The 19,699-nt window shown below is 42.9% G+C and overlaps 1 protein-coding gene across 1 annotated transcript in view; it reads left to right on the top strand.

Annotated features, from left to right (window-relative positions):
• LOC123482471 (mitogen-activated protein kinase kinase kinase 3-like) overlaps window positions 1-19,699 on the top strand; it is a 55,451-nt gene that overhangs the window by 21,906 nt on the left and 13,846 nt on the right. Inside the window, exons 3-4 of the mRNA XM_045210323.1 lie at window positions 4,765-4,913; window positions 7,807-7,938. Coding sequence (XP_045066258.1) covers window positions 4,765-4,913; window positions 7,807-7,938 — 281 coding nt within the window. The remainder of the gene's footprint in view (window positions 1-4,764; window positions 4,914-7,806; window positions 7,939-19,699) is intronic.

Here is a 19,699-nt window from a genome sequence, read left to right as displayed (position 1 = left end):
CTGCGAATATTCTAAAATCCACTTAAAAACAATATGCTCATTTCCCATCAAACATGATGGATGTAGTGCACATACAATTCCTTTTGCAGTTAAATTCTCATGTATTGAACTAATTGTTTTCTCACAAACACTGTTGATTTATATAGCGACCGCGCCCACTCTGGGATTGGCGTCTGCGCTCTGGCCTCAGCTATCTGCGTGCTGTTGGCTAGGCTATGTGAGATTATTATGGACAAAAGCGCGAGAGTTTGTCAAATGTTAGTCAAGCATTGATTATCATGTCACCAGAATAAGACCTTCGATATTTATTGGAAAGGAGCATCAAGCTCATCACCGTGCACTTTCACCACCCTGTGAAGTTCATAACTTATTTCATCTGTAGTTTAATGAACTGCTTTCCCAACGAGTCGTAGTGGGAGGACCACACAACATGTCATCTCGTGAGTCCAAGTTTACTTTCATATTATGGTTATTATATCCATATTTGAGCATAAAAGCGTTTGACATTTCTCGTGTAAATCATTTTGCCGCCATAAAGATCCCACCTTGTCTAGTGTATTTAGTTTTGTCGACATTTGGAAAGTTCACCGGAACATGTTGTTTCCATCAGGCCAGTCAATACATTTTTTATCCGACATTTACTTTAATCGCATAAAAATGTTGGATGAAAACCTGGTTACAGACCATCATCCATTGAGACAGATCTTTCCGGCTCGTACAGAGATGGACCTGGTTACAGACCATCATCCATTGAGACAGATCTTTCCGGCTCGTACAGAGATGGACCTGGTTACAGACCATCATCCATTGAGACAGATCTTTCCGGCTCGTACAGAGATGGACCTGGTTACAGACCATCATCCATTGAGACAGATCTTTCCGGCTCGTACAGAGATGGACCTGGTTACAGACCATCATCCATTGAGACAGATATTTCCGGCTCGTACAGAGATGGACCTGGTTACAGACCATCATCCATTGAGACAGATCTTTCCGGCTCGTACAGAGATGGACCTGGTTATAGACCATCATCCATTGAGACAGATCTTTCCGGCTCGTACAGAGATGGACCTGGTTATAGACCATCATCCATTGAGACAGATCTTTCCGGCTCGTACAGAGATGGATATACTTTAACGCCTGCTAATTTATGTTAGATACAGATCGCTGCATGAGAGAGGGGGATAGAGAGAGTTTGTGAAAGTCTGCCTTTTCTAATTTGAACTAGTAAAACGATTATCAGACAGCTCTGCAGCCTAGCTAAATAGGAAGACTACAGACAGGACAGTATGGGGAGAACAGAATGTTTTCTGACTGGCTGCTACTGCCTGAGCAGAGATGAGATCACTAAGGAATGTGAAAATAGTCAAACACAACTGAAATACTATATCATTTCCTATGTTTCCATTGATGTCTACCCAATGTGGACCTGACAGAGAATGGAATATGTTTGGCAATTGAATGTTCACTATTTTGGACTTCGGGATTTCCATTAAAAAGCAAAAAAGCATTGTATTTATTTCATAATGCATTTAATGTAAAAAAATTTTTTTTTAAATCCTAACAATTCGAAAACCGCAATAATTTTTTCAGAATCTGACAGAAAACGAACCAACCTCAAAAAGCACAAATCGCGCAGCGCTAGTATTCATTGTAGTGTTTTTGCGGACATGACTAGAATTACTGTAGTTTATGCGGACATATATATTGTAAAACCTTCCGACTAGGATACAATACAACTACCAGACTATGCAAATTAGTTTAATGAGGGGAACACCTCAACCAGAACATTAGACACTATACCAGTTACTGTTTAATGAGGGGAACACCTCAACCAGAACATTAGACACTACACCAGTTACTGTTTAATGAGGGGTACACCTCAACCAGAACATTAGACACTACACCAGTTACTGTTTAATGAGGGGAACACCTCAACCAGAACATTAGACACTACACCAGTTACTGTTTAATGAGGGGAACACCTCAACCAGAACATTAGACACTACACCAGTTACTGTTTAATGAGGGGAACACCTCAACCAGAACATTAGACACTACACCAGTTAGTTTAATGAGGGGAACACCTCAACCAGAACATTAGACACTACACCAGTTACTGTTTAATGAGGGGAACACCTCAACCAGAACATTAGACACTACACCAGTTACTGTTTAATGAGGGGAACACCTCAACCAGAACATTAGACACTACACCAGTTAGTTTAATGAGGGGAACACCTCAACCAGAACATTAGACACTACGCCAGTTACTGTTTAATGAGGGGAACACCTCAACCAGAACATTAGACACTACACCAGTTAGTGTAATGAGGGGAACACCTCAACCAGAACATTAGACACTACACCAGTTACTGTTTAATGAGGGGAACACCTCAACCAGAACATTAGACACTACACCAGTTACTGTTTAATGAGGGGAACACCTCAACCAGAACATTAGACACTACACCAGTTACTGTTTAATGAGGGGAACACCTCAACCAGAACATTAGACACTACACCAGTTACTGTTTAATGAGGGGTACACCTCAACCAGAACATTAGACACTACACCAGTTACTGTTTAATGAGGGGAACACCTCAAGCAGAACATTAGACACTACACCAGTTAGTTTAATGATGGGAACACCTCAACCAGAACATTAGACACTACACCAGTTAGTTTAATGAGGGGAACACCTCAACCAGAACATTAGACACTACACCAGTTAGTTTAATGAGGGGAACACCTCAACCAGAACATTAGACACTACACCAGTTACTGTTTAATGAGGGGAACACCTCAACCAGAACATTAGACACTACACCAGTTACTGTTTAAGGAGGGGAACACCTCAACCAGAACATTAGACACTACACCAGTTACTGTTTAATGAGGGGAACACCTCAACCAGAACATTAGACACTACACCAGTTACTGTTTAATGAGGGGTACACCTCAACCAGAACATTAGACACTACACCAGTTACTGTTTAATGAGGGGAACACCTCAACCAGAACATTAGACACTACACCAGTTACTGTTTAATGAGGGGAACACCTCAACCAGAACATTAGACACTACACCAGTTAGTTTAATGAGGGGAACACCTCAACCAGAACATTAGACACTACACCAGTTACTGTTTGATGAGGGGAACACCTCAACCAGAACATTAGACACTACACCAGTTACTGTTTAATGAGGGGAACACCTCAACCAGAACATTAGACACTACACCAGTTAGTTTAATGAGGGGAACACCTCAACCAGAACATTAGACACTACGCCAGTTACTGTTTAATGAGGGGAACACCTCAACCAGAACATTAGACACTACACCAGTTAGTGTAATGAGGGGAACACCTCAACCAGAACATTAGACACTACACCAGTTACTGTTTAATGAGGGGAACACCTCAACCAGAACATTAGACACTACACCAGTTACTGTTTAATGAGGGGAACACCTCAACCAGAACATTAGACACTACACCAGTTACTGTTTAATGAGGGGAACACCTCAACCAGAACATTAGACACTACACCAGTTACTGTTTAATGAGGGGTACACCTCAACCAGAACATTAGACACTACACCAGTTACTGTTTAATGAGGGGAACACCTCAACCAGAACATTAGACACTACACCAGTTAGTTTAATGATGGGAACACCTCAACCAGAACATTAGACACTACACCAGTTAGTGTAATGAGGGGAACACCTCAACCAGAACATTAGACACTACACCAGTTAGTTTAATGAGGGGAACACCTCAACCAGAACATTAGACACTACACCAGTTACTGTTTAATGAGGGGAACACCTCAACCAGAACATTAGACACTACACCAGTTACTGTTTAATGAGGGGAACACCTCAACCAGAACATTAGACACTACACCAGTTACTGTTTAATGAGGGGAACACCTCAACCAGAACATTAGACACTACACCAGTTACTGTTTAATGAGGGGTACACCTCAACCAGAACATTAGACACTACACCAGTTACTGTTTAATGAGGGGAACACCTCAACCAGAACATTAGACACTACACCAGTTACTGTTTAATGAGGGGAACACCTCAACCAGAACATTAGACACTACACCAGTTAGTTTAATGAGGGGAACACCTCAACCAGAACATTAGACACTACACCAGTTACTGTTTAATGAGGGGAACACCTCAACCAGAACATTAGACACTACACCAGTTACTGTTTAATGAGGGGAACACCTCAACCAGAACATTAGACACTACACCAGTTAGTTTAATGAGGGGAACACCTCAACCAGAACATTAGACACTACACCAGTTAGTTTAATGAGGGGAACACCTCAACCAGAACATTAGACACTACACCAGTTACTGTTTAATGAGGGGAACACCTCAACCAGAACATGTTGTTGTGTTGCATGTGGTGGTGTAATGTGTTGTAACGTGTTGTAATGTGTTGTAGCGTGTTGTAATGTGTTGTAACGTGTTGTAGCATGTTCTAGCGTGTTGTAGTGTGTTGTAACGTGTTGTAATGTGTTGTAACGTGTTGTAATGTGTTGTAGCATGTTGTAGCATGTTGTAGCGTGTTGTAATGTGTTGTAGCGTGTTGTAATGTGTTGTAGCGTGTTGTAGCGTGTTGTAATGTGTTGTAGCGTGTTGTAATGTGTCGTAGCGTGTTGTAGCATGTGGTAGCGTGTTGTTGTGTAGCATGTGGTGTTGAGTATTCTCCTAATTTGTAACGTGTTCTGTCTCGTAGCCCCGCGGGCACCGGTGAACTGGCGTCAGGGGAAGCTGCTGGGGCGCGGGGCGTTTGGGGAGGTGTACCTCTGTTACGACGTCGACACCGGACGGGAGCTGGCCGCCAAACAGGTGCCCTTTGACCCCGACTGTCAGGAGACCAGCAAGGTGAGTGGGAGGGGTCAGATGTACAGTTGAAGTCGGAAGTTTACATACACCTTAGCCAAATATATTTAAACTCAGTTTTTCACAATTCCTGACATTTAATCCTATAAAAATTCCCTGTCTTAGGTAAGTTAGGATCACCACTTTATTTTAAGAATGTGAAATGTCAGAATAGTAGTAGAGAGAATGATTTATTTCAGCTTTTATTTCTTTCATCACATTCCCAGCGGGTCAGAAGTTTACATACACTTAATTAGTATTTGGTAGCATTGCCTTTAAATTGTTTAACTTGGGTCAAACGTTTCGGGGAGCCTTCCACAAGCTTCCCACAATAAGTTGGGTGAATTTTGGTCCATTCCTCCTGACAGAGCTGGTGTAACTGAGTCAGGTTTGTAGGCCTCCTTGCTCACACACACTTTTTCAGTTCTGCCCACAAATGTTCTATAGGATTGAGGTCAGGGCTTTGTGATGGCTACTCCAATACTTTGTCCCCATGTGCAGTTGAATACCGTAGTCTGGCTTTTTTATAGCGGTTTTGGAGCAGTGGCTTCTTCCTTGCTGAGCGGCCTTTCAGGTTATGTCGATATAGGACTCGTTTTACTGTGGATATAGATACTTTTGTACCCGTTTCCTCCAGCATCTTCACAAGGTCCTTTGCTGTTGTTCTGGGATTGATTTGCACTTTTCGCACCAAAGTACGTTCATCTCTAGGAGACAGAACGCGTCTCCTTCCTGAGCGATATGACGGCTGTGTGGTCCCATGGTGTTTATACTTGCGTACTATTGTTTGTACAGATGAACGTGGTACATTCTGCCATTTGGAAATTGCTCCCAGGGATGAACCAGACTTGTGGAGGTCTACAAAAAAAATTCTGAGGTCTTGGCTGATCTCTTTTGATTTTCCCATGATGTCAAGCAAAGAGGCACTGAGTTTGAAGGTAGGCCTTGAAATACATCCACAGGTACACCTCCAATTGACTCAAATGATGTCAATTAGCCTATCAGAAGCTTCTAAAGCCATGACAGCATTTTCTGGAATTTTCCAAGCTGTTTAAAGGCACAGTCAACTTAGTGTATGTAAACTTCTGACCCACTGGAATTGTGATACAGTGAATTATAAGTGAAATAATCTCTCTGTAAATAATTGTTGGAAAAATGACTTGTGTCAAAGTAGATAACCGACTTGCCAAAACTATAGTTTGTTAACCAGAAATGTGTGGAGTGGTTGAAAAACGAGTTTTAATGTGTTTATTAAAGTGTTGTATGTAAACTTCCGACTTCGATTGTACCTGTTACACCTGAGAACACATCATAGGTACACGTCAACTATGACAGAAAAATTGAGAATTTTTTTCTCCAGAAAATCACATTGTAGGATTTTTAATGAATTTATTTGCAAATTATGGTGGAAAATAAGTATTTGGTCACCTACAAACAAGCAATATTTTTGGCTCTCACAGACCTGTAACTTCTTCTTTAAGAGGCTCCTCTGTCCTCCACTCGTTACCTGTATTAATGGCACCTGTTTGAACTTGTTATCAGTATAAAAGACACCTGTCCACAACTTTCAAACAGTCACACTCCAAACTCCACTATGGCCAAGACCAAAGAGCTGTCAAAGGACACCAGAAACAAAATTGTAGACCTGCACCAGGCTGGGAAGACTGAATCTGCAATAGGTAAGCAGCTTGGTTTGAAGAAATCAACTGTGGGAGCAATTATTAGGAAATGGAAGACATACAAGACCACTGATAATCTCCCTCGATCTGGGGCTCCACGCAAGATCTCACCCCGTGGGGTCAAAATGATCACAAGAACGGTGAGCAAAAATCCCAGAACCACACGGGGGGGACCTAGTGAATGACCTGCAGAGAGCTGGGACCAAAGTAACAAAGCCTACCATCAGTAACACACTACGCCGCCAGGGACTCAAATCCTGCAGTGCAAGGCGTGTCCCCCTGCTTAAGCCAGTACATGTCCAGGCCCGTCTGAAGTTTGCTAGAGTGCATTTGGATGATCCAGAAGAGGATTGGGAGAATGTCATATGGTCAGATGAAACCAAAATAGAACTTTTTGGTAAAAACTCAACTCGTCGTGTTTGGAGGACAAAGAATGCTGAGTTGCATCCAAAGAACACCATACCTACTGTGAAGCATGGGGGTGGAAACATCCTGCTTTGGGGCTGTTTTTCTGCAAAGGGACCAGGACGACTGATCTGTGTAAAGGAAAGAATGAATGGGGCCATGTATCGTGAGATTTTGAGTGAAAACCTCCTTCCATCAGCAAGGGCATTGAAGATGAAATGTGGCTGGGTCTTTCAGCATGACAATGATCCCAAACACACCGCCCGGGCAATGAAGGAGTGGCTTCGTAAGAAGCATTTCAAGGTCCTGGAGTGGCCTAGCCAGTCTCCAGATCTCAACCCCATAGAAAATCTTTGGAGGGAGTTGAAAGTCCGTGTTGCCCAGCGACAGCCCCAAAACATCACTGCTCTAGAGGAGATCTGCATGGAGGAATGGGCCAAAATACCAGCAACAGTGTGTGAAAACCTTGTGAAGACTTACAGAAAACGTTTGACCTGTGTCATTGCCAACAAAGGGTATATAACAAAGTATTGAGACACTTTTGTTATTGACCAAATACTTATTTTCCACCATAATTTGCAAATAAATTCATTAAAAATCCTACAATGTGATTTTCTGGATTTTTTTTCCTCAATTTGTCTGTCATAGTTGACGTGTACCTATGATGAAAATTACAGGCCTCTCTCATCTTTTTAAGTGGGAGAACTTGCACAATTTGTGGCTGACTAAATACTTTTTCCCCCACTGTACCTGACAGATAATCAGTACATTAAAGCCTAATGAGTTTAATTCCTCTTCTCCTCTACCTCTAGGAGGTGAATGCTCTGGAGTGTGAGGTCCAGTTGTTGAAGAACCTGCATCATGAGCGGATCGTTCAGTACTACGGCTCTACGAGGGACCTGGAGCAGAGGAAACTCACCATCTTTGTCGAGTTCATGCCTGGGGTGGGTAGGAGGCAGGGGTGGTGTGCGTGTGTTGTCCGTCAAGTGTGAACCTTTGATATTATTAAGTGGTGTGTAATCATAGCATCTAATCATAGGTAATCATTGTTCGTCATTGGCCATCATTGGTAATCATCGGCAATTGTAGTGTCTAATCATATGTAATCATTGGCCATAATTGGTCATCATCTGCAATTGTAGCATCTAATCATAGGTGATCATTGGTCGTCATACTAATAATTGGTAATAATCTGTAATCATAGCATCTAATCATAGGTAATCATTGGTCATCATTGGGAATCCTATCATCTAATCATAGATTTTGTTTTATATGTAATGTAAGTGCTTTAATATGTTTGGACCCCAGGAAGAGTAGCTGCTGCCTACAAAATACAAATAATTGGTTGTCATTGGTAATCATTGGTAATCATAGCATCTAATCATAGATAATCATTGGTCATCATTGGTAATCATTGATAATCATAGCATCTAATCATAGACAATCAATCATTGGTCGTCATAGGTAATCATTGGTAATCATTACATTTACATTTACATCATTTAGCAGACGCTCTTATCCAGAGCGACATACAAATTGGTGCATTCAACTTATGATAGCCAGTGGGACAACCACTTTTTTTCTTATTTTTGTTTATGGGGGGGTGGGGGGGGGGGGGTAGAAGGATTGCTTTATACTATTCCAGGTATTCCTTAAAGAGGTAGGGTTTCATCAGTAATCGTAGCATCTAATCATAGGTAATCATTGATAATCATAGCATCTAATCATAGATAATCATTGGTCGTCATTGGTAATCATTGATAATCATAGCATCTAATCATAGATAATTATTGGTTGTCATTGGTAATCATCGATAATCATAGCAGCTAATCATAGATAATAATTGGTCGCCATTGGTAATCATCGATAATCATAGCATCTAATCATAGATAATCATTGGTCGTCATAGGTAATCATCGATAATCATAGCATCTAATCATAGATAATCATTGGTCGTCATTGGTAATCATCGATAATCATAGCATCTAATCATAGATAATCATTGGTCGTCATTGGTAATCATCGATAATCATAGCATCTAATCATAGATAATCATTGGTCGTCATTGGTAATCATCGATAATCATAGCATCTAATCATAGATAATCATTGGTCGTCATCGGTAATCATCGATAATCATAGCATCTAATCATAGATAATCATTGGTCGTCATTGGTAATCATCGATAATCATAGCATCTAATCATAGATAATCATTGGTCGTCATTGGTAATCATCGATAATCGTATATAAGAATGCCAAGATCAGCTGAATGTAAACATGATTAGGTCCATCTGACTGGAATAGGGTTAGGGTTAGGGTTAGGGTTATCAGACAGAGCCTTTCCAGTTAGATCCCAGTGAGAGGAGCTTTCTCTCAGTCCAGCCCAGTGTTAGAGACATAAGAACCAAGCCTAGCAGTGGAGACAGCATTACAGAGACAAACCCACATCAACCAACTGCTCACCCCAGTGAGCTGCTGAAAACAACATAGAAAGGTCACCATCGGCTAACATAAAGTTGGTTCCTGTCAGAACACCATGGTTTATGAGGTCATATTCTCTGTAAACCAGAGGCTTAATGAGTATAAGTCAACCAGGACCCCAACCATTCCCCCAGCTCAAACCCCTCCTCTCTACCCCAGGCCCAGTCCTCTACTCCATTGGCATGTTTTTAATATCCAGCCTGTTATTGAGGCGGTGTTGAGGTGGTGTTGAGTGTCTTAGTCACACATTGTCTTGAAATGGGACATGTTTATAACTCTTTGAGGTTAGCTGGCAGAGTGGAGAGCGGGTGGACTGGGGAGGGGGGGGGGGTGGAGGGAGGGGGAGGGGGGTGGGGCATTGTGGTCAGGGGCCCGGGGCCAAGTCTGGTCCGGCCACTTTGCTAGATCCCAACATTAAGGCTTACGGCCTCTGGAGGTGTGGAGGGGTGGCTGGAGGGGACTGGAGACAGCCAGGGAGGGGTGGCTGGAGGGGACTGGAGACAGCCAGGGAGGGATGGCTGGAGGGGACTGGAGACAGCCAGGGAGGGATGGCTGGAGGGGGACTGGGAGACAGCCAGGGAGGGGTGGCTGGAGGGGGACTGGAGACAGCCAGGGAGGGGTGGCTGGAGGGGACTGGAGACAGCCAGGGAGGGGTGGCTGGAGGGGACTGGAGACAGCCAGGGAGGGGTGGCTGGAGGGGACTGGAGACAGCCAGGGAGGGGGTGGCTGGAGGGGGACTGGAGACAGCCAGGGAGGGGGTGGCTGGAGGGGGACTGGAGACAGCCAGGGAGGGGTGGCTGGAGGGGCCTGGAGACAGCCAGGGAGGGGTGGCTGGAGGGGACTGGAGACAGCCAGGGAGGGGTGGCTGGAGGGGACTGGAGACAGCCAGGGAGGGGTGGCTGGAGGGGACTGGAGACAGCCAGGGAGGGGTGGCTGGAGGGAACTGGAGACAGCCAAGGAGGGGTGGCTGGAGGGGACTGGAGACAGCCAGGGAGGGGTGGCTGGAGGGAACTGGAGACAGCCAGGGAGGGGTGGCTGGAGGGGACTGGAGACAGCCAGGGAGGGGTGGCTGGAGGGGACTGGAGACAGCCAGGGAGGGGTGGCTGGAGGGGACTGGAGACAGCCAGGGAGGGGTGGCTGGAGGGGACTGGAGACAGCCAGGGAGGGGTGGCTGGAGGGGGACTGGAGACAGCCAGGGAGGGGTGGCTGGAGGGGACTGGAGACAGCCAGGGAGGGGGTGGCTGGAGGGGACTGGAGACAGCCAGGGAGGGGTGGCTGGAGGGGACTGGAGACAGCCAGGGAGGGGTGGCTGGAGGGGACTGGAGACAGCCAGGGAGGGGTGGCTGGAGGGGACTGGAGACAGCCAGGGAGGGGTACTGAGGGGGACTGGAGACAGCCAGGGAGGGGGACTGAGGGGGACTGGAGACAGCCAGGGAGGGGGACTGAGGGGGACTGGAGACAGCCAGGGAGGGGGACTGAGGGGGACTGGAGACAGCCAGGGAGGGGTACTGAGGGGAACTGGAGACAGCCAGGGAGGGGGACTGAGGGGGACTGGAGACAGCCAGGGAGGGGGACTGAGGGGGACTGGAGACAGCCAGGGAGGGGGACTGAGGGGGACTGGAGACAGCCAGGGAGGGGTGGCTGGAGGGAGACTGAGGGGACTGACACTGGAGACAGCCAGTGAGTAGTTGATCTGTCTCACCAAAAGTGTGAAGGAGAGAGAGAGAGCCTTGCTTCTTTGCTTCCCAGGTGAGGTTCTATCTGGCGTGCGTCACAGGTGTGACTGAGCATGTGTCATTTCGCTTCAGAGGACTGAAAACAGGAAGTGAAGGGAACGCGGCCAGGCAAAGGTGTTTAGGACTGAAAATTGAAGTATCACTGCGAGTGCTCTGAGGGTATTTTTAAGTATTCTGTTTTGAAACTTAAAACTGCTCTAATGACCAAAAAACATCATTTTGGAAACGTTAATGTCTTTAATTGTTGAAGCAACACACAGACAAAACACTCAGCTCTGCTCAGAAACAGGTCCACATCCAGCATGTAGGTTACTGCAGGACATAACATGATATACACTGATCAACATCCAGCATGTAGGTTACTGCAGGACATAACATGATATACACTGATCAACATCCAGCATGTAGGTTACTGCAGGACATAACATGATATACACTGATCAACATCCAGCATGTAGGTTACTGCAGGACATAACATGATATACACTGATCAACATCCAGCATGTAGGTTACTGCAGGACTGCAGGTTATTCAGGACATAACATGATATACACTGATCAACATCCAGCATGTAGGTTACTGCAGGACATAACATGATATACACTGATCAACATCCAGCATGTAGGTTACTGCAGGACATAACATGATATACACTGATCAACATCCAGCATGTAGGTTACTGCAGGACATAACATGATATACACTGATCAACATCCAGCATGTCGGTTACTGCAGGACATAACATGATATACACTGATCAACATCCAGCATGTAGGTTACTGCAGGACATAACATGATATACACTGATCAACATCCAGCATGTAGGTTACTGCAGGACATAACATGATATACACTGATCAACATCCAGCATGTAGGTTACTGCAGGACATAACATGATATACACTGATCAACATCCAGCATGTAGGTTACTGCAGGACATAACATGATATACACTGATCAACATCCAGCATGTAGGTTACTGCAGGACATAACATGATATACACTGATCAACATCCAGCATGTAGGTTACTGCAGGACATAACATGATATACACTGATCAACATCCAGCATGTAGGTTACTGCAGGACATAACATGATATACACTGATCAACATCCAGCATGTAGGTTACTGCAGGACATAACATGATATACACTGATCAACATCCAGCATGTAGGTTACTGCAGGCGACATAACATGATATACACTGATCAACATCCAGCATGTAGGTTACTGCAGGTTTACATAACATGATATACACTGATCAACATCCAGCATGTAGGTTACTGCAGGACATAACATGATATACACTGATCAACATCCAGCATGTAGGTTACTGCAGGACATAACATGATATACACTGATCAACATCCAGCATGTAGGTTACTGCAAGACATAACATGATATACACTGATCAACATCCAGCATGTAGGTTACTGCAGGTTATTCAGGACATAACATGATATACACTGATCAACATCCAGCATGTAGGTTACTGCAGGACATAACATGATATACACTGATCAACATCCAGCATGTAGGTTACTGCAGGACATAACATGATATACACTGATCAACATCCAGCATGTAGGTTACTGCAGGTTATTCAGGACATAACATGATATACACTGATCAACATCCAGCATGTAGGTTACTGCAGGACATAACATGATATACACTGATCAACATCCAGCATGTAGGTTACTGCAGGACATAACATGATATACACTGATCAACATCCAGCATGTAGGTTACTGCAGGACATAACATGATATACACTGATCAACATCCAGCATGTAGGTTACTGCAGGTTATTCAGGACATAACATGATATACACTGATCAACATCCAGCATGTAGGTTACTGCAGGACATAACATGATATACACTGATCAACATCCAGCATGTAGGTTACTGCAGGACATAACATGATATACACTGATCAACATCCAGCATGTAGGTTACTGCAGGACATAACATGATATACACTGATCAACATCCAGCATGTAGGTTACTGCAGGACATAACATGATATACACTGATCAACATCCAGCATGTAGGTTACTGCAGGACATAACATGATATACACTGATCAACATCCAGCATGTAGGTTACTGCAGGTTATTCAGGACATAACATGATATACACTGATCAACATCCAGCATGTAGGTTACTGCAGGACATAACATGATATACACTGATCAACATCCAGCATGTAGGTTACTGCAGGACATAACATGATATACACTGATCAACATCCAGCATGTAGGTTACTGCAGGACATAACATGATATACACTGATCAACATCCAGCATGTAGGTTACTGCAGGACATAACATGATATACACTGATCAACATCCAGCATGTAGGTTACTGCAGGACATAACATGATATACACTGATCAACATCCAGCATGTAGGTTACTGCAGGACATAACATGATATACACTGATCAACATCCAGCATGTAGGTTACTGCAGGACATAACATGATATACACTGATCAACATCCAGCATGTAGGTTACTGCAGGACATAACATGATATACACTGATCAACATCCAGCATGTAGGTTACTGCAGGCGTCAGGACATAACATGATATACACTGATCAACATCCAGCATGTAGGTTACTGCAGGACATAACATGATATACACTGATCAACATCCAGCATGTAGGTTACTGCAGGACCAACATAACATGATATACACTGATCAACATCCAGCATGTAGGTTACTGCAGGACTATAACATGATATACACTGATCAACATCCAGCATGTAGGTTACTGCAGGACATAACATGATATACACTGATCAACATCCAGCATGTAGGTTACTGCAGGACATAACATGATATACACTGATCAACATCCAGCATGTAGGTTCGCAGGACTCAGATACTCAGCATGTAGGTTACTGCAGGACATAACATGATATACACTGATCAACATCCAGCATGTAGGTTACTGCAGGACATAACATGATATACACTGATCAACATCCAGCATGTAGGTTACTGCAGGACCAGTTTATAACATGATATACACTGATCAACATCCAGCATGTAGGTTACTGCAGGACATAACATGATATACACTGATCAACATCCAGCATGTAGGTTACTGCAGGACATAACATGATATACACTGATCAACATCCAGCATGTAGGTTACTGCAGGACATAACATGATATACACTGATCAACATCCAGCATGTAGGTTACTGCAGGACATAACATGATATACACTGATCAACATCCAGCATGTAGGTTACTGCAGGGACATAACATGATATACACTGATCAACATCCAGCATGTAGGTTACTGCAGGACATAACATGATATACACTGATCAACATCCAGCATGTAGGTTACTGCAGGACATAACATGATATACACTGATCAACATCCAGCATGTAGGTTACTGCAGGACATAACATGATATACACTGATCAACATCCAGCATGTAGGTTACTGCAGGACATAACATGATATACACTGATCAACATCCAGCATGTAGGTTACTGCAGGTTACATAACATGATATACACTGATCAACATCCAGCATGTAGGTTACTGCAGGACATAACATGATATACACTGATCAACATCCAGCATGTAGGTTACTGCAGGACATAACATGATATACACTGATCAACATCCAGCATGTAGGTTACTGCAGGACATAACATGATATACACTGATCAACATCCAGCATGTAGGTTACTGCAGGACATAACATGATATACACTGATCAACATCCAGCATGTAGTACTGCAGGTTACTGCAGGACATAACATGATATACACTGATCAACATCCAGCATGTAGGTTACTGCAGGACATAACATGATATACACTGATCAACATCCAGCATGTAGGTTACTGCAGGACATAACATGATATACACTGATCAACATCCAGCATGTAGGTTACTGCAGGACATAACATGATATACACTGATCAACATCCAGCATGTAGGTTACTGCAGGTTATTCAGACATAACATGATATACACTGATCAACATCCAGCATGTAGGTTACTGCAGGTTACACATAACATGATATACACTGATCAACATCCAGCATGTAGGTTACTGCAGGACATAACATGATATACACTGATCAACATCCAGCATGTAGGTTACTGCAGGTACATAACATGATATACACTGATCAACATCCAGCATGTAGGTTACTGCAGGACAGCATAACATGATATACACTGATCAACATCCAGCATGTAGGTTACTGCAGGACATAACATGATATACACTGATCAACATCCAGCATGTAGGTTACTGCAGGACATAACATGATATACACTGATCAACATCCAGCATGTAGGTTACTGCAGGACATAACATGATATACACTGATCAACATCCAGCATGTAGGTTACTGCAGGACATAACATGATATACACTGATCAACATCCAGCATGTAGGTTACTGCAGGACATAACATGATATACACTGATCAACATCCAGCATGTAGGTTACTGCAGGACATAACATGATATACACTGATCAACATCCAGCATGTAGGTTACTGCAGGACATAACATGATATACACTGATCAACATCCAGCATGTAGGTTACTGCAGGACATAACATGATATACACTGATCAACATCCAGCATGTAGGTTACTGCAGGTTATTCAACATAACATGATATACACTGATCAACATCCAGCATGTAGGTTACTGCAGGACATAACATGATATACACTGATCAACATCCAGCATGTAGGTTACTGCAGGACATAACATGATATACACTGATCAACATCCAGCATGTAGGTTACTGCAGGACATAACATGATATACACTGATCAACATCCAGCATGTAGGTTACTGCAGGACATAACATGATATACACTGATCAACATCCAGCATGTAGGTTACTGCAGGACATAACATGATATACACTGATCAACATCCAGCATGTAGGTTACTGCAGGACATAACATGATATACACTGATCAACATCCAGCATGTAGGTTACTGCAGGACATAACATGATATACACTGATCAACATCCAGCATGTAGGTTACTGCAGGACATAACATGATATACACTGATCAACATCCAGCATGTAGGTTACTGCAGGACATAACATGATATACACTGATCAACATCCAGCATGTAGGTTACTGCAGGACATAACATGATATACACTGATCAACATCCAGCATGTAGGTTACCCGGCAGGACATAACATGATATACACTGATCAACATCCAGCATGTAGGTTACTGCAGGACATAACATGATATACACTGATCAACATCCAGCATGTAGGTTACTGCAGGACATAACATGATATACACTGATCAACATCCAGCATGTAGGTTACTGCAGGTTCGACATAACATGATATACACTGATCAACATCCAGCATGTAGGTTACTGCAGGACATAACATGATATACACTGATCAACATCCAGCATGTAGGTTACTGCAGGACATAACATGATATACACTGATCAACATCCAGCATGTAGGTTACTGCAGGGACATAACATGATATACACTGATCAACATCCAGCATGTAGGTTACTGCAGGACATAACATGATATACACTGATCAACATCCAGCATGTAGGTTACTGCAGGACATAACATGATATACACTGATCAACATCCAGCATGTAGGTTACTGCAGGACATAACATGATATACACTGATCAACATCCAGCATGTAGGTTACTGCAGGTATTCAGGACATAACATGATATACACTGATCAACATCCAGCATGTAGGTTACTGCAGGACATAACATGATATACACTGATCAACATCCAGCATGTAGGTTACTGCAGGACATAACATGATATACACTGATCAACATCCAGCATGTAGGTTACTGCAGGTTATTCAGGACATAACATGATATACACTGATCAACATCCAGCATGTAGGTTACTGCAGGACATAACATGATATACACTGATCAACATCCAGCATGTAGGTTACTGCAGGACATAACATGATATACACTGATCAACATCCAGCATGTAGGTTACTGCAGGACATAACATGATATACACTGATCAACATCCAGCATGTAGGTTACTGCAGGTTATTCAGGACATAACATGATATACACTGATCAACATCCAGCATGTAGGTTACTGCAGGACATAACATGATATACACTGATCAACATCCAGCATGTAGGTTACTGCAGGACATAACATGATATACACTGATCAACATCCAGCATGTAGGTTACTGCAGGCAGACATAACATGATATACACTGATCAACATCCAGCATGTAGGTTACTGCAGGACATAACATGATATACACTGATCAACATCCAGCATGTAGGTTACTGCAGGACATAACATGATATACACTGATCAACATCCAGCATGTAGGTTACTGCAGGACATAACATGATATACACTGATCAACATCCAGCATGTAGGTTACTGCAGGACATAACATGATATACACTGATCAACATCCAGCATGTAGGTTACTGCAGGACATAACATGATATACACTGATCAACATCCAGCATGTAGGTTACTGCAGGACATAACATGATATACACTGATCAACATCCAGCATGTAGGTTACTGCAGGACATAACATGATATACACTGATCAACATCCAGCATGTAGGTTACTGCAGGACATAACATGATATACACTGATCAACATCCAGCATGTAGGTTACTGCAGGTTATTCAGGACATAACATGATATACACTGATCAACATCCAGCATGTAGGTTATTGCAGGACATAACATGATATACACTGATCAACATCCAGCATGTAGGTTACTGCAGGTTGGACATAACATGATATACACTGATCAACATCCAGCATGTAGGTTACTGCAGGACATAACATGATATACACTGATCAACATCCAGCATGTAGGTTACTGCAGGACATAACATGATATACACTGATCAACATCCAGCATGTAGGTTACTGCAGGTTCAGGACATAACATGATATACACTGATCAACATCCAGCATGTAGGTTACTGCAGGACATAACATGATATACACTGATCAACATCCAGCATGTAGGTTACTGCAGGTTTTCAGGACATAACATGATATACACTGATCAACATCCAGCATGTAGGTTACTGCAGGACATAACATGATATACACTGATCAACATCCAGCATGTAGGTTACTGCAGGACATAACATGATATACACTGATCAACATCCAGCATGTAGGTTACTGCAGGACATAACATGATATACACTGATCAACATCCAGCATGTAGGTTACTGCAGGACATAACATGATATACACTGATCAACATCCAGCATGTAGGTTACTGCAGGACATAACATGATATACACTGATCAACATCCAGCATGTAGGTTACTGCAGGACATAACATGATATACACTGATCAACATCCAGCATGTAGGTTACTGCAGGACATAACATGATATACACTGATCAACATCCAGCATGTAGGTTACTGCAGGACATAACATGATATACACTGATCAACATCCAGCATGTAGGTTACTGCAGGACATAACATGATATACACTGATCAACATCCAGCATGTAGGTTACTGCAGGACATAACATGATATACACTGATCAACATCCAGCATGTAGGTTACTGCAGGACATAACATGATATACACTGATCAACATCCAGCATGTAGGTTACTGCAGGACTGCAGGTTATTCAGGACATAACATGATATACACTGATCAACATCCAGCATGTAGGTTACTGCAGGACATAACATGATATACACTGATCAACATCCAGCATGTAGGTTACTGCAGGACATAACATGATATACACTGATCAACATCCAGCATGTAGGTTACTGCAGGACATAACATGATATACACTGATCAACATCCAGCATGTAGGTTACTGCAGGACATAACATGATATACACTGATCAACATCCAGCATGTAGGTTACTGCAGGACATAACATGATATACACTGATCAACATCCAGCATGTAGGTTACTGCAGGACTGTAGGTTATTCAGGACATAACATGATATACACTGATCAACATCCAGCATGTAGGTTACTGCAGGACATAACATGATATACACTGATCAACATCCAGCATGTAGGTTACTGCAGGACATAACATGATATACACTGATCAACATCCAGCATGTAGGTTACTGCAGGTTATTCAGGACATAACATGATATACACTGATCAACATCCAGCATGTAGGTTACTGCAGGACATAACATGATATACACTGATCAACATCCAGCATGTAGGTTACTGCAGGACATAACATGATATACACTGATCAACATCCAGCATGTAGGTTACTGCAGGTTATTCAGGACATAACATGATATACACTGATCAACATCCAGCATGTAGGTTACTGCAGGACATAACATGATATACACTGATCAACATCCAGCATGTAGGTTACTGCAGGTTATTCAGGACATAACATGATATACACTGATCAACATCCAGCATGTAGGTTACTGCAGGACAT

This window comes from Coregonus clupeaformis, chromosome 34 (genome assembly GCF_020615455.1).
Source record: "Coregonus clupeaformis isolate EN_2021a chromosome 34, ASM2061545v1, whole genome shotgun sequence".
Classification (NCBI taxonomy): Eukaryota; Metazoa; Chordata; class Actinopteri; order Salmoniformes; family Salmonidae; genus Coregonus; species Coregonus clupeaformis.
Note: the sequence above shows the minus strand (reverse complement) of the source record. Positions and strands in the feature narration are given on the sequence as shown.